The sequence below is a fragment of the Cetorhinus maximus genome, chromosome 9 (genome assembly GCF_964194155.1).
Source record: "Cetorhinus maximus chromosome 9, sCetMax3.hap1.1, whole genome shotgun sequence".
In the NCBI taxonomy this organism is placed as follows: domain Eukaryota; kingdom Metazoa; phylum Chordata; class Chondrichthyes; order Lamniformes; family Cetorhinidae; genus Cetorhinus; species Cetorhinus maximus.
In genome coordinates this window covers 84,518,377-84,542,061 of record NC_135887.1, presented here as the reverse complement: position 1 = coordinate 84,542,061, position 23,685 = coordinate 84,518,377, and the positions used below count along the sequence as shown (strand labels likewise).

General features: G+C 41.9%; 1 protein-coding gene across 1 annotated transcript; it reads right to left on the bottom strand.

Moving 5' to 3' along the window:
* Positions 1-3,080: 3,080 nt before the first annotated feature.
* tssc4 (tumor suppressing subtransferable candidate 4) lies at positions 3,081-23,643 on the bottom strand. The gene is made up of 3 exons (XM_078548977.1): positions 23,448-23,643; positions 16,652-16,724; positions 3,081-4,534 (listed from the first exon to the last, which is right to left on the bottom strand). The coding sequence occupies exon 3, from the start codon at positions 4,453-4,455 to the stop codon at positions 3,361-3,363; it is 1,095 nt and encodes a 364-aa protein (XP_078405103.1). The 5' UTR covers positions 4,456-4,534; positions 16,652-16,724; positions 23,448-23,643; the 3' UTR covers positions 3,081-3,360.
* Positions 23,644-23,685: the final 42 nt, after the last annotated feature.

Below are 23,685 nucleotides of genomic sequence, written 5' to 3'. Positions count from 1 at the left end.
CCTTGTAGATGGTGAACAGGCTTTGGGGAGTCAGGAGGTGAGTTACTCACCACAGGATTCCTAGCCTCTGACCTGCTCTTGTAGTCACAGTATTTATATGGCTAGTCCAGTTCAGTTTCTGGTCAATGCTAACCCCCCCAGGATATTGATAGTGGGGGATTCAGCAAGGGTAATGCCATTGAATGTCAAGGGGCGATGGTTCGATTCTCTCTCTTTTTGAAGGTGGTCATTGCCCGGCACTTGTGTGGTGTGAATGTTAGTTGCCACTTGTCAGCCCAAGCTTGGATATTGTCCAGATCTTGCTGCATTTGGACATGGACTACTTCAGTATCTGAGGACAGTGAACATTGTGCAGTCATCAGCAAACAATCCCACTTCTGGCCTTATAACAGAAGGAAGGCGATTGAAGCAGCAGCTGAAGATGGTTAAGATGAAGACACAACCCTATCAGAAGCGCTGGTCTGGAAGGTTGCATCATCAGAACAGATGCAATGAAGGTGGAGAAAGTAGGATAAAGGAACGGAGTCCTTATGGGAAGCAGGCTGTGAGGAAGTGTAGTTGAGGTAGCTGTGGAGTCAGTGGGCTTGTGAATATTATTTAATGTCCTATCCCCACAAATGGAAACAGACAAGTTGAGGAAGGGGAGGGAAGAGTCGAAGATGTGAGAGAAAGGTGGAAGTTGGAAGCAAAATTGCTAACATTTTCTAGTTCAGGGCTAGAGCTGGAAATGGCACTTGTACCAATGCATGGGGGAAAAAAGTGAAGGAAGGGACCAGAGTTGACTGGGATAAGGAATGTTCAACATATCGCAGAAAAGCAACACCTTTTATTTGGAGGAAGTGAATGGAGCTGAAGTTGAAGATAATCAATGTGAACTCGACAGCCAGGCAGAAGAGGGTTTGGATGAAGACTGGTTAGTCCTTCATTTAAAAAAGCACTCAAGGCCCTAAACACTCCTTCCAAGTAAAACAGCAATTTTCTTTCAATTTAGTGTACTGTATTCACTGGTCACAATGTGATCTGCTCTACATCAGGGAGATCAAGCACAGAATGGGTGACCAATTTGTGGAACACCTTCGTTCGGTCGCAAGCATGACACCGAGCTTCCAGTCACCTGCCATTTTAATTCTCCACCTTGCTGCCACACTCAGCTTTCTGTCTCCTGCAGTATTCCAATGAAATTCAATGTAAGCTTGAGGAACAATGCCTCATTCTTTGATTAGGCACTTTATAGCCTTCCAAACTCATAGAGTTCAACAGTTTCAGATCGTAACCTCTGTCCCAATTTTGTTTCCTTTTACTTTGCAGGTCTTGGTTTAACTCACCTTTGCTTTCAGATGACACCTGTATATCATTCTGTGATTCACACCTCCTCTAAACATTTTTTTTTACTTGTCCCAATACCACTCCCTTCAGTCTTGTACCACCAACTGCTTTGGAATTTAATTTCTCCTGTCTTCCAACCTATCAGAAACCTTCCCTGCTCTTTTTCCCACCTTCCCTCGTTTCACTTGCTTAAAACCTGATACATTTCCAATTTTTCCCAGTTCTGATGAAAAGGTCGTTGACCTGAAATGTTATGTGTGCTCACTCTTCAAATATGCTACCTGACTTGCTGAATATTTACAGCATTTTCTGCTTTCGTTTGCACAATTCTTGTGTGCCTTATAAAATCATTTAGCAGTTCCTTTTTGGAGTCTCTCTTGTTAGGATTTCAAATTTAATTTGCATTTCCTGACTGTATTGCTATAGTTGCAAAAGCAGTGTATTTATTTCAGGGAAGATGGGTTGGAGAATCAGGGGGCTTAATGAGAGCAGGAGACTACAAAATAAGACTGCGGTTCAGGGCAAGAGAATGGGAATGGAATAGAGAGGGAGGCTCGGGGTAATTGGGTTTTGAACAGGGATGGGCTTGTTGGGCAGAGAGGGAGATTAGAGGACTAAGATCAATATTTTCTGCAAAGCTGATAGCAGCAGAAGCAACATGGTGAGTGGATCAGCACTTTTTGAAAAGAGCAAACAGTAAAGGAGTGAGTGAAACCTGGGGACTGAAAGACATCATGTGTCACAAGAGTATTCTTGCTGTTGTTTTAGGGAGCGCATCAGTGGGTTATAAAATTACTACTAGTTACAGGTAGAATATTGGGCTGGTGCAGCTGGTAGCTATGTATAGACTATCAGCGAGTTATTATATTACTGTTGATGAGGGGAAATTTGAATTTTACCAGTATTACAATTTGTTATTGATGCACTTTGAGTTACTATTAGTTATTGGTGGAATAAAAGCTCCTTCTGCCTCTGGTTCCCTCCTGCAAATTGCTACCCCCACCTTCAGTTTCTCTTCTTCCCAGCTCTTGGCTTCCTCTCTTCACCTGCTCGCCAGTGCTCTGCTGGCTCACTGAACTTCTAACAGAACAGCTGACCGCAAACAAAGATACTAAACTCTCAGTCACATTTGCAAATACCACATGGTGAGGCCATCATGTGATCAAGCATCCAACAGAATTGAGAGCCCAGTCACAATAACACAATTGAATGTATCCATTAAAATGCTTTCAATGCTTTTCTTAAGGTTCAAGCTTGGATTTGATCATTTTGACCAGTGTTGTTACTCTTATCTGGAGGTGCTTGTGTGTAGTCTGAGCATATGTAATGTACAGAATTTTCCAGCATGCATCAATAACATTTAGTTAGCCAGACGGTGCCTTTCCCTTATTGAGTTGTTTTCATACTTGAATAGTGAAGTAAACAGCCTCTAATTATCATCTGATTTATCATATGTTTTGTTCATAGCTATTAGAATGTTTACACTTTTCAACTAAAGGTTGTCAGACACTCAGTGCACTCTACCACTACAGGGTCAAGAGTGAATAATATCAATTTCCTGTTGCCTTCCTTCTTTCCACACACTTCCCTCCAAAAAAAATGGACAACACCCTTCAATGTAATAAACTGGGTCTTCTACAACCTCAATCTCAACTGCTGAATGTTACTAAATAGGATCTCATGTAATCTCTTCCCACTCTTTTAGCCCAGGGGTTTCCAAATCACATTGCTTATTTATAACACAGGACACGGCATTTAAAAGATAACAAAAAGTCTTTATTAAATGGTGTACATTTTACCTTCACTATAGTTCACTAACTGCACTTTTGCCCTCCCATCAAGCTTTAACTCATCCAAAACACTAAACTGCTCTTCCCCAGCCATCCTTCAGTTTAATATAATTAATTGCAAAATGTTAAACACAGGCATCCAGCCAAAGTAACTGCAGCTGTAGACATCAGATTCAGCTAAATAATGATTTTAAAATAATCTGTTTAAAAACATGAGCAGCCTTGGGATCAAACTAACTCAACATTAGTCATCTTCACTGTCTTTACCAGGTTTCACTCGAATGTTCATTCGGTTCCTCTTTCTTCCACTATGAAATATCACTGATTCATGCACCTTCTCCCCGGTAGTCCCTTGTTTCCCATCCTTTGCTGGTTCCTCTGCATATTTTTCATGCCACCATGCTCGCACATCTTCCACTTCCTTAATTTCACCATAATCTAGATGTGCCAAATCCACCTGCCCAGGGTCCTCTGGATTCAGTCCTGCTATCTTTGCCAGCTTCCTGACCACACCATGACCTTCCTGCTCTGTCCTGTCTACACCATCTGCCCTGCTGCTTGTTGGTTTCGATGGCTTGGAGAATAGAATTTTTCCAGAAACGCTATCAGACTCCTGATTAAAAGAGGAAGTGAAGCTTTCATCCAGGTCCACTGTAGATTTTTCTTTTCGCTGTTTCTTCAAGCTGTCCATGAACTCGAATGCCACTGCTGTATTCTTCTTACTGCTAGTTTCAGGAACATCCTCCAGGCTATACTTGGTCCAGCGTTCCGGATGGAGAAGGTAGTCTGGGACAGACTGTGCTTTTTTATATGAGTTACTGCTCTGCTTTCCTTTGGGAGGCTCCCCAGTAGCCTGCTTCTTTGAGGAAGGACTGCTCTGGTTTCCTGGAGGAGACACCCCTGTCACTTTTCTCTGAGGAGATGGATTTGGTGGAAGCTTAAATTCTCCATCAATTATGCTGTTGTCCCTGGGCTGAGGTGCATCAAATTTTACTACATTTTCTAAACCACTGAATATATTCTGACTACGCAAAGAGAAGCCGGAACTAGTTCCCCGAAGCTGAAACAGTTGCAATGGAGGGCTGTTTCCAACAGTAGATAAAGAGTGATTTGACATGTAGTCACACTGTGGTTCAACCCCATCAGTAAGTGAGTCATCTGGGGACCAGGAGTCTGGATCAGATTCACTAAGAGGTGACAAAGAATTGAATGACTGCAGATTGGTCTCCGAGTCAGTGTCACTGAGTAATACAGTATCACTAGGTAACCTGGTTTCATGATCAAGATCTTTTAGAAGCAAGACATCCGTGGAAATAATGTTGGTTTCTCCGTCAGCCATTTTATTGCAATAATGGGATGTCGTCTTCAGGTGGCACTGCAGCAAACAGTTGCTTCCAGATGTCCAGGGATCTCACAGCCTGGTTTAAAAAACACAGCAAAGTATACAATACAAAGCTCAGTAGTTAAAGGGACTTTAAGCAAACGAAAATACATTCTTTGTAAAAGCTTATGTATTTAAAATAAGATTGACATATAAAATTAAAGTACCATCAAACCTGAAACAGAAACATTACAATGCAGTCATATCTGGATAATTCAAATATATTAGGAACTCTCTATTTTGTTACAGAGTAAAAACCAGTGTACTAGAGACATCAATTCATTATCAGTATTAAAAACTAAACTGGTAACTGATTATTAAAGTTACTTATCCAGAATAACTTGTAAATTTTGCTTTTATCTGAGCACTTCACTGAGAAACATTGCAACTGTGCTTAAGCTGGTGAACAGTTTAGCACCGATAAGTGGTTTAGATTTTTTGAACATGAATGATTCAGTGCAGCCAGCTAAGTAAAAGTGATTAAGTAGCTGCCAACATTCAGAATGACTGTAGGCATCTGAGTCAGTTCAGCAGGACACATTAACTATGTTCTAAAAATATCTACTATAAGCCCATTGACTCCCAGTTACCTTAACCACACTTCCTCCCACCCTGCTTCCTGTAAGGACCCTATTCCATCCTCCCAGTTTCTCCATTTTTGTCACATCTGTTCTGATGGTGCAACCTTCTATACCAGTGTCTTCCTTTTCCTCAACCAAAGATTCCCACCACTCCCCACCTCACTGAGCTGACAAGCTCTCAGCTGTTTCCATTCCATTTCCCACACTTCTGTTTGCACCACCACTCCCACCTACCTGACCACAAAATAATCCCCTCTCCTTGACTCCCATTCCACTAGCTTCCATGTCCGACAGACAATTCTCTGCCATTTCTCCACTTCCAGCGTGTTTCCATCATCGAACACACCTTTTCTTCCCCTCCAGAAGTATTCCAAAGAGACTGTTCCCTCTGCCACACTCTTATCCACTCCTTAATCACATCCTCTCTTTTCCACAGCACTCCCTCATGCAAGTGCAGGAGATGCAACATCTATCCTTTTACCTTCTCTCTCCTTACCACCCAAGGACCCAAACACCCAAACACTCTTTCCAGGTGAAACAGTGATTTAATTGTATTTCTTTAAATTTTATTATACTGTATTTGCTGCTAACGAGGCACTCTCCTCTACACTGGGGAGACCAAACAGAGATTGGATGACTGCTTTACAGAACAGCCCCAATCACTTTGCAAGCATGAGTGCAAGATTCTGGTTACCAGTCATTTTATGTCTCCTGTTTACACCCACTCTGACCTCTGCCTCCTAAACTATTCCAGTTATGCTCAAAATAGGCTTGATGAACAGCACCACCCTCATCTTTTGATTTGGCACTTTACAGTCTTCCAGAAGCAATAGTGAGTTCAATAATTTCAGATTATAACATCTGCTCCCCTTTCTATTGTTTGTGGGTGACATGTGTTGTTGATTATTCTGTTTTTTCCCATATAAACCTCCTCTAGGCCCACCTTTTTGTTTCTTTACTCACCCCATTACCATCTTCTTTTGCCTCGCACCAACATCTCTTTTGTCATTTAATCCCTATCACAGAGCTTCCTTTTTGTTTCCCTATTTTGACTCTGTACTTGCTTTAAATATGTTACATATTGAAAGACACTGAACTGGACCAGCCATATAAATACTGTGGCTACAAGAGGAGGTCAGAGGCTAGGAATCCTGTGGCGAGTAACTCACCTGCCAACTCCCAAAGCCTGTCCACCATCTACAAGGCACAAGTCAGGAGTGTAACGGAATACTGTCCACTAGCCTGGATGAGTGCAGATCCAACAACACTCAAGAAGCTTGACACCATCAAGGACAAAGCAATCCATTTGATTGGCACCCTATCCACAAACATTCATTCCCTCCACCACTGGCGCACAGTGGCAACAGTGTGTACCATCTAGAAGATGCCCTGCAGGAACTCACCAAGGCTCCTTAGACACCAAACCCATGACTGCTATCATCTAGAAAGACAAGGGTAGCAGACACATGGGAACACCATGCCCTGGAAGATTCCCGCCAAGCAACTCACCATCCTGACTCGGAAATATATCCTTCACTGCTGCTGGGTCAAAATCCTGGACCTCCCTCCCTAACAGCACTGTGGGTGTACTTACACCACATGGACTGCAGCAGTTCAAGAAGGCAGCTCACCACCACGTTCTCAAGGGCAATTAGGAATGCGCAATAAATGCTGGCCTAGCCAGCGATGCTCACATCCCATAAATGAATTTTTAAAAATTAACCTTTTCCCAATTCTGTTGAAAGGTCATTGATTCGAAACCTTAACTTTGTTTCTCTCGTCACAGGTGCTGCCAGACCTGCTGAGTATTTTTCCTTTTTTCAAAGCTGCGCGTGCCCCCAGTTTCATTTTATTCTTCGTCTCATCCGACGCCTCAACAAGAAACTTCTTCTCTTTCTCTCAAGTGCTAAGGAACGCAAGCTCCAACAACTCATCGACGCCAACACCCATCCAGGACCCTCCACCCCTGCCTGTCCCTCTGTCCCCACCCCATCTTCCAATCCCAGCCCCGGCTGTGTATTCGCTTTACCCACTGACCTTCCCCTCTCCGACGCTGAACGTTCAGTGCTCAGCAAAGGACTTAGTTTCATACCCTTACGCCCTCATCTCAATGAATTTCGGGCTCGGCACGATGCTAAACTCTTCTTCAGCCGCCTTCGTCTCCGTGCTCACTTCTTTGGGCAGGAGTCCTCTCCCCGTTCAACGGATCCTTTGACCCACCTCCAATATTCTCCCTCCACCTGGACCCCTCCCTCTTACCTTCTTTTGATCTTTTCATTGAGAACTGTCAGCGTGACATTAGTCGTCTCAATTTCTCTGCTCCTCTCACCCATTCTAACCTGTCTCTCTCTGAACTTACTGCACTCCGTTCTCTCAGGTCCAACCCTAACATTGTCATCAAACCCGCTTCAACACCTCTTTGTTCTTTTGTCTGTGACATCTTTTGGTTATCTCCTCCTATCACTGCTTGCTTGTCCCAACAAACGCTCCCCCCCCGCCCCTTCTGCACCCCCCCCTTAAACCAGCTTATATTTCACCCCTTTCCTATTTTTACTTAGTTCTGTTGAAGGGTCATGAGGACTCGAAACATCAACTTTGTTCTTCTCCGCCGATGCTGCCAGACCCGCTGAGTTTTTCCAGGTATTTCTGTTTTTGTTTTGGATTTCCAGCATCCGCAGTTTTTTGTTTTTATCTCTGCTGAGTATTTCCATCTCTCATTTCCTGAAAGTGATTATTCCTATGGCCGGGGGGCGGTGGGGATGTATAGGATGTCACAGTTCTATAAACACCAAATGTCCTCTTTTACTCCTTTCAGGTCATCATTTTAGAGTTGCCATTAGCTATTTGACTATGGGGAAGGAGCAGTGAAATCACAGCCAAGTGAAATGTTGTCTTCACAATGCATCCACACATTGTTTGCGTTTCAGCGAGGATCATTGGAGAATAATCAAAGGTAGAAACACAGACTGATTTTAGCCCTGCTCAGTCCAATAACACAAAGAAATTGAGGTTTCCAGTGACAGTTTAGCTGAGATAACCAGCTTGCATAAACCAGGGATGGAACCCAGGAATTCCTGGTCTTATAAGGTAAGATCATTAGAAATAAGAGCAGGGGTAGGCAATTCAGCTAAATGAGCCTGCTCCCCCATTCAATAAGATCAAATCTGATCTGATTGTGGCCGCTACACCAATTTCCTGACTGTCCCCCATAACTCTCGACTCCCTTGTCAATCAAAAATCTAACAGCCTTGAATATATTCAATGGCCCAGTTTCCAGTGCTTTCTGGGAGAATTCCAAAGACTAATGACCCCCTGAGAAGAAATTCATCTCCAGCTAAAATGGGAGACCCCTTACATTTAAACTGTGCCCCCATATTTCTAGATTTTTCCATAAGAGGAAACATCCTCTCAACATCTACCCTGTCAAGCCCCCTCAAAATCTTATATGTTTCAATAAGATCACCTCTCATTCTTCTAAACTCCAATGGATACAGGCCCAACCTGCTCAACCTTTCCTCATAAGACAATCCTTTCATTCCAGGAATCAGCCTTCTGAACCGCTTCCAATTTAAGTATATCCTTCATTAAGTAAGGAGACCAAAACTGTACACAGTACTCCAGGTGTGGTTTCACCAATGCCCTGTCCAATTACAGAAAGACTTCCCTACTTTTATACTCCATTCCCCTTGTAATAAATGTCCACATTCCATTTGGCTTCCTAATTACTTGTTTTACCTGCATGCTAACTTTATGTGACTCATTTACAAGGACGCCAAGATCCTACTATATTGCAGCCTCTCTCCACTTCAATAATAATTTTCTATTCTTCCTGCCAAAGTGGACATTTCCCACATATACTTCATCAGCCAAAATTTTTCCCACTCACTTAACCTATCTATATTCCTTTGCAGACTCTTTGTATCCTCCTCACAACTTGTTTTCCTATCTGTCATTGTATCATCAGCAAATTCAGTTACAATACAGTCGGTCCCTTCATCCAAGTCATTAATATAGATCGTAAATAGTTTTGGCCCCATCACTGAGCCCTGTGGCACTCCACTAGTTACAATTTGCTACTTTGCAAAAGCCCATTTAACCCGTTCATTTAACCCGACTGTTTGTTTTCCCAACACCATGAGCTCTCATCTTCTACAGTAACCTTTTATGTGGCACCTTACTGAATGCCTTTTGGAAATCCAAGTACACTACCTCTACTTGTTCCCCTTTACCCACCCTTGCTTGTTACATTCTCAAAGAATTCTAATAAATTTGTCAAACATGATTCCCCTTTCACCAAACTATGTTGACTCTGCCTGATTGTATTATGATTTTCTAAATATCCTGTTACTACCTCCGTAATAATAGGTTCTAGCATTTTCCCCAATTACATGTGTTAGACTAACTAGCCTATATTTTCCTGCTTTCTGTCTTCTCCTTTCTTGAATTGTGGTGTTACATTTATGGCAAGACACTAGGATACAGACCATCAAGTCTAGGGTACTTGTCAGACTTAAGTTCCATTCGTTATCCTAGTACTTTTTCCTCTGGTGATCGTGATTGTTTTAAGTTTCTCTCTTTTGCACCTGCTTTTCTCCTATCCTCAGGACACTTTCTGTGTCCTCTATTGTGAAGACAGATACAAAATACTTGTTCAAAGTCTCTGCCATTTCCTTGTTTCCCATTATTAATTCCCCAGTCTCACCCTCGAAGGGACCAACTCTTACTGTCGCTACTCTTTTCCTTTCTATATACTCGTAGAAACTTTTACTGTCTTTATATTTCTTGCTAGATTTCTCTCATAATCCAATTTTTCTCATTTTTAAGTCAGCTTTTACTGGTTTCCAAAATTTTCCCAATCTGCTGGCAGACCACTAAGCTTTGCAGCATTGTACATACTTTCTTTCAATTTGATACCATTCTTAACTTCTTTAGAGTTGATTAGCCATTGATGGTCCATACTTCTTGTACAGATTTCTTTCTCAATGGAATATATTTTTGTTGAGAGTTATGAAATATCTCCTTAAATATGTCTACCACTATGATCACTCTTACCTAGAGGATCCTTTAATATGGGCTTGTTTATTAATACTGTCTCATTACATATTACCAGGCCTAAAATAGGCTGTTCCCTGGTTGGTTTCAGAATGTTTTATTCTAAGAAACTGTCCCAAATACATTCTATGGCTTCTTTCCTTTGCTATTTCTTATCTCCACCCAAACTGATTCTACATTTTGATCCTCCGAACCAAGATCCTTTCTCACTACTGCACTGATCTCATCCTTGAGTAACGGAGCTACTCCACCTACCCAGCCAGGGTTCAAGAGATCTCCTCTGGGCTGGAGAGGAACTTGCAGTGGTTGGGGGGGCGGGGAGAGATCCAGTTGCCATGGTCCACATAGGTACCAATGACATAGGCAGGACTAGGAAAGAGGTTCTGCTGAGACAGTATGAGCAACTAGGGGCTAAATTAAAAAACAGAACCTCAAAGGTAATGATCTCTGGATTATGAACTGAGCCACGAGCAAATTGCTGTAGGGTAAATAAGATTAGAGATGAATACATGGCTCAAAGATTGGTGTTGGGGAAATGGGTTTCAATTCATGGGGCACTGGCACCAGTACTGGGGAAAGTGGGAGCTGTACCATTGGGACAGTCTACAAACCGTGCTGGGACCAGTGTTCTGGCGAGTTGTATAACTAGGGTCAGTAGAGGGCTTTCAACTAAATGGTTGGGGGAACAGATCACATAAGAGGAAATATAGTAAAGGGAAACAACAAAGTAGTAGAGCAGGGCAGAAATGTGGGTAATAATTACCAGGGAGTGACAGGAAGGGACAGAACATACAAATATAAGAGGGATAAATTGTTAACACAGATAGAGGTAAATATGTATGACCAGATAGACATTACAGAGACCAAGGCTGGGTTCTAAATGTTGAAGGCTATTTGACCTATCAGAATGACAGGAAGCCAGGAAAAAGTGGTGGGGTAGCTCTGTTAATTAAGGAAGGCATTAGTTCAGTACTGAGAGATGACTTTAGCTTGAAAGATCAGGATGTAGGATCAGTTTGGGTAGCGATAAGGAACAGTAAAGGTAAGAGGTCACTTGTGGGAGTAGTTTATAGCCCCCTAACAGTGGTTACATTGTAGGACAGAGCATACGGCAAGTAATAAATGAGACGTGTAAGAAAGGTACTACATTAATCATGGGTGACTTTAATCTACATGTAGATTAGGATAATCAGATTGGCAAAGGTAGCCTGGAAAATGAGTTTAAAGCGTGTTTTTGGGACAATTTCTTAAAGCAGTACATTCTAGAGCCAACCATGGAGCAGGTTATCCTAGACCTGGCAATGTGCAGTGAGACAGGATTAATCTATAACCTCATGGTAAACAAGCCTCTAAGTGACAGCGATCACAACATGATAGAATTTCATGTTCAATTTGAAAGCAAGAATTGTGGGTCCATAACTAGAGTTTTAAACCTAAATAAAGGTGACAATGAGGGTACGAAGGCAGAAACACTGTACAAATCCAACTGGACAGACTTTAAGAACCAGCAAAGAATGACTAAGAAGATAATAAAGAGGCATAAAGTGGAGTATGAGAGAACTAGCTAGTAATACAAAAACAGATAGTAAGAGTTTATACAGGTTTTTGAATAGGAAAAGAGTGACTAAAGCTAGTGTTGGTCCTCTAGCGAGTGAGTCTGGGGAATTGTTAATGGAAAACAAAGAAATGGTGGAGGTGTTGAAACAGGTGTTTTGTGTCTGTCTTCACAGTAGAAGATTTAGAAAACGTCCCAAAGATAATGAAAATCAAGAGGTGATAGGGAAGGATGAACTTAAAACAATCACCAGGAAAAACTATTAGACCTAAAGGCTGGCAAGCACCCAGAGGTAGATCTGCATCCTAGGGTCTTAAAAGAAGTGAGGGCACAGATAGGAGCTGCACTGGTTATAATCCTCCAAAATTCCTGAAATTCTGGAATCGTCCCAGCAGACTGGAAAATGCCTAATGTAACACCTTTATTCAAGAGGGAAGCAGAAATCGGGAAACTTTGGGCCAGTTAGCCTAACATCAGTCATAGGGAAACCATTCTTAAAGAGAAGCAGAATACATAGAAAATCACAATGTGATCAGGCAGAGCCAACATGGTTTTGTGAAAGGGAAATCATGTTTACCCAATCTGTCAAAGATTTTTGACAAAGTATCATTCAAGGTGAATAAAGGGGAACCAGCAGGTGTGGTGGACTTGGATTTCCAAAAAGCATTTGTTAAGTGCCACATCAAAGATTACTACACAAGATGGTGTAGATGGTAACATATTGGCCTTGATAAAGGATTGGTTAGCTAACAGGAAGCAGAGAATAGGGATATATACGGGGCTTTTTCAGATTGGCAAGCTATAACTAATAGAGTGCCACAGGGATCAGTCCTGGGTCCTCAACCATTTACAATCTATACCAATGACTTGGGTGAAGGGACCGAATGTATGGTAGCTAAATTTGCCAATGACACCAAGATAGGTAGGAAAGTAAGTTGTCAAGGGAAGGTAATTTTGGCAGGAATATTAGAAAAGTAGTACACTATTTAAATTGAGAGAGGCTGCAGAACATGGTGGTACAGAGGGATCTGGGTGACCTGGTACATGAATCACAAAGTTAGTAACCAAGTACAGCAAGTAATTAGGAATACAAATGGAATGTTTGCATTCATTGCAAGAGGAATGGAATATAAAAGTGGGAAGTTTTACTGCAGCTGTACAGGGCCTTGGTGAGACCACATCTGGAGTACCGTGTACAGTTTTGGTCTCCTTATTTGAAAAAATATAAATTGGTTTTAGAAGCAGTTCAGAGGAGGTTCATTAGACTTATTCCTGGGATGAAGGGCTTAACTTATGAAGAAAGGTTGAAAGGGTTGGCCTATACCCATTGGAGTTTATGAGAACGAGGTGTGATCTTATTGAAACATATAAGATCTTGAGGGGACTGGAAGGGTGAATACCAGGAGAATGTTTCCTCTTGTGGGGGAAACTAGAGCTCGGGGACATAGTTTAAGAATAAGAGGTCTCTCTTTTAAGACAGAGTTGAGGAGAAAATTGAATGTAATGGCTATCATATACTCATTAATTTCTATTTGTGCTATCAAGTCATCCATCTTGTTACAAATGCCCCATGCATTCAGATAAGGAGCCTTTTTTAAAAACCATTTTTCCCTGTTCTGACCTTATTTGCTGGTGCACTCATGTTTGTACACTCTGTCCCTTCCTGTCACATGCTGGTTATCATTACACATATCGCTACAATGCACTATTGCCTCTTCTCTTTAACTTTCTAAATCTCTCATGGGAGTACCCTCCCCACCCCCAATTTAGATTAAAGCCCTCTCTACCACCCTAGTTATACAGTTTGCCAATACATCACTCCCAGTGTAGTTCAGGTGAAGGCCATCCCAATGGTACAGCTTCCTCTTTCCCCAGTACTGGTGCCAGTGAATTTTCCCACACCAATCTTTGAGCCACACATTTGACTCTCTGATCTTATTTATCTCATGCCAATTTGCCTGTGGCTCAGGGATCCAGAGATTATTACCTTTGTCGTTCTGCTTCAGAATTTAGTTCCTAGATGCTCATACACCCTTAGCAGAACCTCTTTCTTATTCCTCCCCATGTCATTGCTACCCATGTGGACCACAGCAACTGGATCCTTCCTCTCCCACTCCAAGTTCCTCTCTAGTCCTGAGGAGACACCCTTAATCTTGGCACCAGGCAAGCAACACAGCCTTCGGGACTTGCTATCTTGGCTGCAGAGAACAATGTCTATCCCACTAACGATACTGTCCCCTACTACAACTACGTATCTTTTAGTCCCCCTAACTTGAATGGCCCCCTGCATCACGGTGCCATGGTCAGTTTGTTCAGTCCTTGTACCTCAGTACCACATTAGAGGATATTTTTACACATTGAACTACCAAGTTAGTCCAAATGTGCCTTTATGGTAACATGCTGAGAATAATAAGGCTGCAGTTATTTTTAGAAAATTGAACTTCATCATAAACTCAGCTGTTTAGTTTAGCCCCAGACTTGCTTCGGTTTTTGCTGAAATTCAGGAACATAAAACACATTTATATTTTGTGGGCAGTATTTGAACGTCACTGCATGAATACTGTTCTACTTGAGCACAGAAGAAAAATGCTTTAAAAAGTAGCTAATCAAAGTACGGGCATCAGTCCTGGAAATGAAACACTTCCCATTTTGGCACTGCTGGCCATCAAACACTTTGGGGTCAAATATAAAAATAATTGGACACAAAGCATTATATGCCATTCCCCAACACCATTAGCATCCTCTACTATGCCACTGTGTGTATTTTTGTTCTTTTCCAACATCAGTCTGAGTGAGATTGCCAGTTAATACCACATTAGAAGCTTTTTTGTGCTATGAACTAAAATAAGACCAAATTCATTTTATAGAAGTTCCTTATTCCCAGCTGACATAGAACAATTTCATCCCATAACTATAGGCTGCATTTCAGTCCGAGTCCCAGAAGTGACGGGCGAGTGCCTAACTCACTGTGTCATGCAGTCACCCCCCCAACTTCTTCTATTCAGATCCCTTCTTAGCTGAGATTTTGGCCCCAGACTGCCTACTACCCAGCCTTTAATAATTCCTTTCTGTGGTGGGTAATAAGGTAGCAAGTGGAGCAACATTATTCTTATAAGATTTAAGAAAAACCCCTTACTTCAGCCTCCTCCCTACACACAGGCAATACCCACCTATTCTCTACCCGATGAGACTTTGTCTACCAATGAAAGTTATGTAAAATATGGATAATATTCAGGTGGGAAATAACTAATATGGTTGAGTTTTCAACAAAGTAACTAAGAGAACTGATGAGAGTAATGTGGTATGGATGGACTTCCGCAAGGCCTTTGATAAAGGGTCACATAACAGGCTTGTCAGCAAAGTTGAAGCTAATGAAATAAACGGGATAGTGGCACCATGGATATGAAGTTGGCTAGGTGACATGGAAGAAAGTGTAGTGGTGAATAATTTTTTGGATTGGAGGAAAGTACATAGTGGGATTTCCCGAGGGTTAGTAATAGGATCACTGCTTTTCTTGATCTATATTAATGACTTTGACTTGGGTATGCAGGGCACAATTTCAAAATTTGTAGATGACATGAAACTTGCAATTATTGTGAACTTTGAGGAGGATAGTGATAGACTTCAAGAGGACATAGACAGGCTGGTGGAATGAATAGACATGTAGCAGGTGAAATTTAATGCAAAGAAGTGTTAAGTGATATATTTTGGTAGGAAGAATGCAGAGAAGCAATAAGGGTACAATTCTAATGGGGGTGCAGAAGCAGAGGGACCTGGGGATTGTGAGCATAAATCATTGAAGGTGGCAGGACAGGTTGAGAAAATGTTTAAGTAGGCATACAGGCTTTATAAACAGACGCAGAGAATACAAAAGCAATAAACTTATGGTGAACCTTTGTAAAACATTGGTTTGGCCTCAACTTACATATTGTGTCCAATTCTGGGCATCACACTTTATGAAGGATGTGAAGGCATCAGAGAAGCTGCAGAAAAGATTTACAAGAATAGTTCTGGGGGTGAGAGACTTCAGGTATGAAGAGAGGCTTTGGTTAAGAGGATAGATTGGCGAAGCTGGGAATGTTTTCTTTAGAGAAGGTTGAAGGGAGACTTGATAGAGGTGTTCAAAATTATGAGGGGTCTGGACAGAATAGATAGGGAGAAACTGTTCCCACTGGCCAAGAACTAAAGGGTGCTAATTTAAGACGATTGGCAAAAGAAGCAACAATTAGATGAGGTAAAAGTTTTTGTACACAGTGAGTGGTTAGGATCTGGAATGCACTGCCTATGAGTGTGGTAGAGGCAGTCTCAATCGTGGCTTTCAAAAGAGAATTAGATAATTATCTGTAGAGAAAAAATTTGCAGAGCTATGGGGAAAAGGCAGGGAAATGGAACTGAGTAACTCTTACAGAGAGTCGGCACAGACACGATAGGCTGAATGGCCTTCTCCTGTGCTGTAACCATTCTATGATCCTATTTTATGCAGTAACATGCTGCAATTTGCATTTTGAATAAATTGGTAAACTGTGAGTGAGATAACAAAAAATACTTGTGTCACATCTGTCACAAATTCTAAAGAATATTTCAACCATTACTAATTGATGATTTAATGTGTGCAAATGGTTTATATCCCAAAGGATATCCTCCAGATTCCTAGAATACAGGTAGTCTTGACAATTTGATAAATCAAAGATCACATTGTATTCAATTAGATCATGCAGCAAGGAAAGGGAGACGTAACTTGAGTTGGATCAGAGGATGTTGTATCAAAGCCCTGATAGAGGGATCTATGTAAAGATCTGTTATACCACTAGCAGTTTTTGGAATTACTTTTTTAACCCAATGTTAAATCAGTACAAAACTATAATTTGCTTGATGATACAACCATTTAGTTTTGAGACAGATAAAGCACTACCACACTGTTCCCTATAGTATCAAGCAGAGGGGAAACCTACTGATCAATGCTTACTTTGTTCTGAGACTGGACTAGTTTTCCTCCTTCTCGGTCTGTCAAAGCTACCAGCGTTTTGAGCTCACACACCCTGTAAAAGAAAGATCAAGAGCCCTCAGGTTAGTGCTTTTAGTTGTTACTTCCCTTCTACATCAACTGCAGCTATGGCTCAGAAATTAAGATTAAAATAAATAAGTTTTATTTTGAACTTCTGATATTTTCCATGGCTTTTTGCAGTTTCAACCATTAATATCCACCTGAATCATCATTTTGAGGTAAATATTAAAGATTTCAGGACACTATTCCAAGCAGAGCATATAGTTATCCCAGAAATTGGGCATCCACATTTTCCTCAATGAACACCATCAAAAGCCAGCTAACTGGTCATTCATCTCATTGCTGTTTGTTTTCTTATGCATGACATTTAATTCAATTCAGTGTAGTACATTGAATGTCAAGTGCTTTGGGATGGAAATAATGTAGGATGATTTTTTAAATAAAAACAGAAAATGTGAGAAATATGGTCCTTCACAGATCTAGCAGCATCTGGGGAGAGAGAAACAGAGTTAATGTTTTATGTCGATGACCTTTTCATCAGAACTGAACACAGGGTAATTTTCTCATGTTTTATGTGATGTCAGATAATTATAAATGCAATTTAAAAATTGGCTTTGTCCCAATTTTCACTGGAGGGGCTCTATCTTTCGATGGCAATGGTGACCAATACATACAACTAGCTCTTTTAGCATATTCAGCTCTGAGAAGGATCTTGCTGACTGCTTTCCCATGTGTAGACTGCTAGTGTGTGCCAAGTGCCCACGGAATATGATTGTTGTCTAGCAGAACGCCAGAAGATACTGGTGGATGCTGCCTATTATTAAATGTTTTATTGGCTCCGATTTTAAAATTACACAAATTTACTGACACCACTTTTAGTTTGGACAGCTTATTTATTCGAAAAACAAAATACTGCAGATGTTGGAAATCTGAAAGATGCTGGAAATGTTCAGCGTGTCTGGCAGCATCTGCAGAGAGAGGAGCAGAGTTAACGTTTCAGGTCAATCAATGTCACCAAACAGTAAAACCTTTCATCAGTCTATTAGTAAGATAAGTAATGTTAAGTACTGTTATATATTCCATTCCATAAATTTGTATTTTTGGGCCACTGAGGAATCAATACAGGCCTGGGGGGATCTGTGCTTTTACCCACTGAACCATCAGTGAATCAACACAATGTGGGATTGGTGGATTTACCCTGTAAACCAGCACAGACCAAGGATCAGTGACCTTACCCATTCAACCCATAGTGACTCAATTGTAAAAATGGACAGCTACTGTTTAATATGTGAGCTTTGCTTCCTGGAGTGCCTTACTGTTTGGTGAGATTGTTGATTCAGTAAAGATTTGCACCTGTGGGCTGACATTTAACTAGATAAGGTACCGAGTGTACTAAGATTAATAATTATTGATTTAAACAATACAAGGCATTTCAAATAAATGGAAAGGTCCTCATTATGTAGGCCAAATTCCATATCTATATGTGTACACATTTTGGTGCTCATCCTGACCAAGCACATTAATTCTGTTTCACTTGGCCACACTTAGACTCTTCTTCCCTCGAGTACAAAAATCAAGACTGATACTTCAATGCAGCACTGAGGGAGCACTGCATTGTCAGAGATGCCATCTTTTGGATGAGTTTGGGTTCTTGCTCATGAGGCAGGATGGATAGCTCAATTGACATTCTGGAGAATGCCTGGGTAGCTATAGTTTTTATGCAAGCACAATTCATGCCTGGGACAGTAACAGGAGGGTAAAATGTCAGAGGAGTATTTATGCATTTGGGTACAGATGGGACACACTTCTTAGGAAGGCATAAATGAAAGGTGGCATGACTGGTTGGCTTGATGCAAAAGATCCCATGGCATTATTTCAAAGAAGAACAAGGGAATTAGTCCTGTATCCTGGCCAATAGTTATCCCTTAATGAAAATCAAAAAAAAATGATTATCTGGTCATTATCACATTGCTGATTGTTGAACCTTGCCGTGTGCAAATTGGCTGCCACATTTCCTACATTACAAGTGACAACACTTCAAAAACAACTTAATTGGCTATAAAGTGCTTTGAGACATTTGGTGGTCATGAAAAGCACCATATAAATGCAAGTCTTCCTTTACTTCTTTCCCTATCTCCTCATGTTCCCATCGCCTAGTCATGCCACCTTTCATTTATGCCTTGTTAAGAAGTGTGTCCCATCTGTACCCAAATGCATCAATACTCCTCTGACACTCTACCCTTCTGTCACTGTCCCAGGCATGAATTGTGCTTGCATAAACCTACAGCTACCCTGACATTCTCCAGAATGTCAATTAAGCTATCCGCCCTGCCTCATGACCAAGAACCCAAACTATCCCATCCTCCTATCTTGCTGAACTTCTCACCCAACCATTCACTCGCCGGGGGTCTAACCTTGCCAACCTCCATCCTATCCAACCTTGGATTCTGGCAGCAATTAGCAATCACCATCCCGCTCCAAACTGCCCCCTGAGAATGTTCATTTGCAAACCCTGTCTTTGCCAAGCACTGATTTTGTTGGCTTTGACTGTGGTGTAGAGACAGTGACACCTTGCTGAAATTTTCCTCGACTTGATATGCCCAAATCACCATGCTGGTGATATGGCATGTATTGCCAAATTATATTTTTGCCTCTGTCCTTACTCCTCTGGTACTTTCTTTTTCTTCCAGCGTCTCAATTTGTTCCATCTCTTTCACCTCTCTTTTCAAATCATTTTTGCCCAAGAATCTCCAAGCCCCCAAGATATGTTCCTTTCTTTCCTTCCTCAGCCTCTGCACTAAGCAATTACTTGTTTGTGATGATTTCAATCTTCAAAGCTCCCTGTGCTCCCCCTCCTCTGAACTCGCTAACCTCCCGTTCTCCCTAAACTACTCCCTCCATATAAATAATTCCACCTATATTTATGGTACTCCCTTGACTTTGCCACATCTTAATAGTGGAGAGGATGTTTCCTCTTGTGGGAGAATCTAGAACTAGGAGGTCACTGTTTAAAAATAAGGGGTCGCTCATTTAAGACGGAGATGAGGAGAATTTTTTTCTCTTAGAGGGTTATGAGTCTTTGGTGCTCTCTTCCTCAAAAGGAGGTGGAAGCAGAGTCTTTGAATATTTTTAAGGCAGAGCTAGGTAGATTCTTGATTAACAAGGGGGTGCAAGGTTATCAGGGATAGGCAGAAATGTGGGGTTGAGGTCACATTCAGATCAGCCATAATTTTACTGAATGGCAGAACAGGCTTGAGGGGCTGAGAGGCCTACTCCTGCTCCTAATTCATATGTTTGTTTCTCCAACAACCACTCTAATCCATGGCAAAACCATTTCCAAACACTTCCTTGTATTCCTTGCCACCCATATCCCATAACCCCTTCTCAATCCCCCTTCATTTTGTGCCCATCCCTGGAAAATACTCTCCGCCAAATCATTTATAAGTGTAATTTCAAATGGTGGTTGTGGGGCTGCGGGTTGGTTGATTTCCAAAGGTAGATAAGGAATTATATTCAGTGAGCAACTAAACCCTATTAAAGAACCTTCCAACCATATTTAATTCCCCCATTACGTAGATAGTTAGCTAATCTCCAACTGGGATAATAGGAGGGCTACCACAATTGGCTACTCTGTTTGAAGAAAAGAGCTAGCTAGAATTTCTACTCCTGATTATGATTAGTTTACCCTGCTGGAGATATTAGTTCAGGGCAGCATCAGGTTTAGTTGTGATGGCCGCTCAGTGGAATTACCCTAATCAGTTATTAAGGAAGTAGTAACTGAAATCCATTGTTAAGAATGTAGTAGCAAAACATTTAGAAAATCATAGTACAATCAGGCAGAGTCAACATGGCTTGCAAAAATGAAAACATGTTTGACAAATTTATTAAAGTCCTTCGAGGATACAACAAGCAGGGTGGATAAAGAGGAACCGATAGATGCAATGTATTTGGATTTTCAAAAGGCATTCAATAACGTACTACACAAAAGGTTACTAAAATAAGACTCATTGTGTTAGGTGTAATATATTAGCATGGATAGAGGATTGGCTGACTAAGGGAAATAGAGCTTTCGGATAAATGGGTCATTTCAGTTTAGCAAACTGCAACTAGTGGGGTGCCACAGGGATTAGTGCAGGTGCCTCAACTATTTACAACCTATATTAATATCTTAGCAAAGGGACCAAGTGTATTGTAGCCAACTTTGATGATTATACAAAGTAAGAGACAAGTTATGAGGAGGACACAACGTCTGCAAAGGGATATAGATAGGTTAAATGAATGGGCAAAACTTTGGCAGATGAAGCATAGGCCTAACCATCTTCAGCTGCTTCATCAATGATCTTCCTGCCATCATAAGGTCAGAAGTGGGGATGTTCGCTGATGTTTGCAATATGTTCAGCACCATTCGGAACTCCTCAGATACTGAAGCAGCTCATATCCAAATGCAGCAAGACCTGGACGACATCCAGGTTTGGGCTGACAAGTGGCAAGTAACGTTCATGCTGGGCAATGACCATTTCCAACAAGAGAGAATAATCACCGCCCCTTGACATTCAATGGCATTACCATTGCTGAATAACCCACTATCAACATCCTGGAGGTTAACATTGACCAGAAACTGAGCTGGACTAGCCATATAAATACTGTGGCTACAAGAGCAGGTCAGAGACTAGGAATCCTGTGGCGAGTAACCCAACTCCAGACTTCCCAAAACCTGTTCACAATCTACAAGGCACAAGTCAAGACTGTGATGGAATGCTCCGCATTTGCCTGGATGAGTGCAGCCCCAACAACACTCAAGAAGCTTAACACCATCCAGAACAAAGCCTGCTTGATTGGCACTCCATCCACAAACATTCAATCCACCTACGACCGACGCACAGTAGCAGCAGTGTGTACCATCTACAAGATGCACTGTAGAAACACATCAAGGCTCCTTCGACAGCATCTCCCAAACCCACGACCGCTACCATCTAGAAGACAAGGGCAGCAGATAGATGAGAACACCACCACCTGGAAGCCACTCAGCATCCTGACTTGGAACCTATGGCACCTCCCCATGCCCACGCAGAAGATGCAACACCTGCCCCTTCACTTCCTCTCTCCTCACCGTCCAAGGGCCCAAACACTCCTTTCAAGTGAAGCAGCATTTCACTTGCATTTCCCCTAACTTAGTCTACTGCATTCGTTGCTCCCAATGCGGTCTCCTCTACATTGGAAAGACCAAACGCAAACTGGGTGACCGCTTTGCAGAACACCTGCGGTCTGTCCGCAAGAAAGACCCAAACCTCCCTGTCGCTTGCCATTTTAACACTCCACCCTGTTCTCTTGCCCACATGTCTGTCCTTGGCTTGCTGCATTGTTCCAGTGAAGCCCAACGCAAACTGGAGGAACAGCACCTCATCTTCCGACTAGGCACTTTACAGCATTCCGGGCTGAATATTGAATTCAACAACTTTAGATCTTAAACTCCCCCTCCCCCCCATCCCCACCGCGTTTCTCCCCCCTCCCTTTTTTTTCAATAATTTATATAGATTCTTCTTTTCCCATCTATTTCCATTATTTTTAAATCTAAAACTAAAACTTTTTTAGTCTTTCCACCCCACCCCCACTAGAGCTGTACCTTGAGTATCCTGTCTTCCATTCTTAATTAGCACTTTTCTCAGACAATATCACCACCTTCAACACCTCTTTGATCCTTTTGTCTGTGACATCTTTTGATTATCTGCTCCTATCACTGTTTGCTTATCTCCACAATCACCACACCCTCAACTTCTCTCTCCCCCCGCCCCCCCACCTTAGACCAGCTTATATTTCACTTTTCTCCTAACTATACTCAGTTCTGCCGAAGGGTCATGAAGACCCGAAACGTTAACTGATTTCTTCTCCACCGATGCTGCCAGACCTGCTGAGTTTTTCCAGGCAAATGAAATGTTGGCCTTTATTGCAAAGGGGATGGAGTACAAAAATGGGAAGTGTTGCCACAACTTTACAGGGTGTTGGTAAGACCACAGAAAGAGTATTACTGTGATCTCCATATTTAAGGTGGGATATACTTGCATTGGAAGCAGTTCAGAGCAGGTTCACTAGGCTGATTCCTGAGTTTAGGGGTTGTCTTTGTGGAATGATTGAGCATCTTGGACCTATACTCATTGGAGATTAGAAGATTAGAGGTGATTTTATTGAAACATAGAAGATTCTGAGGCGTTTGATAGGGTAGATGCTGAGAGAAGAAATCTAGAACTGGGGGAGGGGGTATTAATCTTTGGAATTTTCTACCCCAGAGACCAGTGGAAGCAGTCACTGAATATATTCAAAGCTGAATTGGCCAGATTTTTGATCTGCAAAGAAATCAAGGGTTATGGGGGTGGATGCAGAAAAGTGGAGGTGAAATCATGATCAGATCAGCCATGATCTTATTGACCGGCAGAGCACGTTGGAGGGGCTGTACTCCTGCTTATATTTCTTACGTTTTTATGTTTATGTTCTGCCAATACTCAGTGTTAAGATTCTTTTGTGAAGAATGGTATTTCCTTAAGATACCCAAGGGTACGAGTGTTCAAAGGATAATGGCCTAGTGTCCTTTATATGTATACAAGTGTAATTGTCACAACAATAGTACATTATAAAAAAAAGAGTTTCCCAGATTAGGTTTTCCAGACTTTTTTCCCTAGGACGATTCTATCGCGTAAAGCGCGTAAAGATGGCGGACGGTGCGTGCAGAAGCCGCATCTCTCACCCGCTCCGCAATACTCACAGATTCCGAGTGGTGGACAGAATGCTGTTTAACTCTAAAAGGACGGCGGATCTATTTTCATTGAGCTGTGGCTCCGAGTCCATATCCCTCTCGTCTCGATGCGGCCTGGTTCCCAGGTATCAATCTGGTCGCTGTCGTACCTACTCGCACCTCTGTCCCTCACTCTCTCCGCGGCCCACTGACCCACAACAATCCTGTGCTACACAGTGCATGCTGGGAGTGGTAGTCCGGTGGCCTC

Excerpts from the sequence above, each read along its gene's own strand:
- tssc4 (XM_078548977.1), bottom strand. The coding sequence starts at position 4,455 with ATGGCTGACGGAGAAACCAACATTATTTCCACGGATGTCTTGCTTCTA.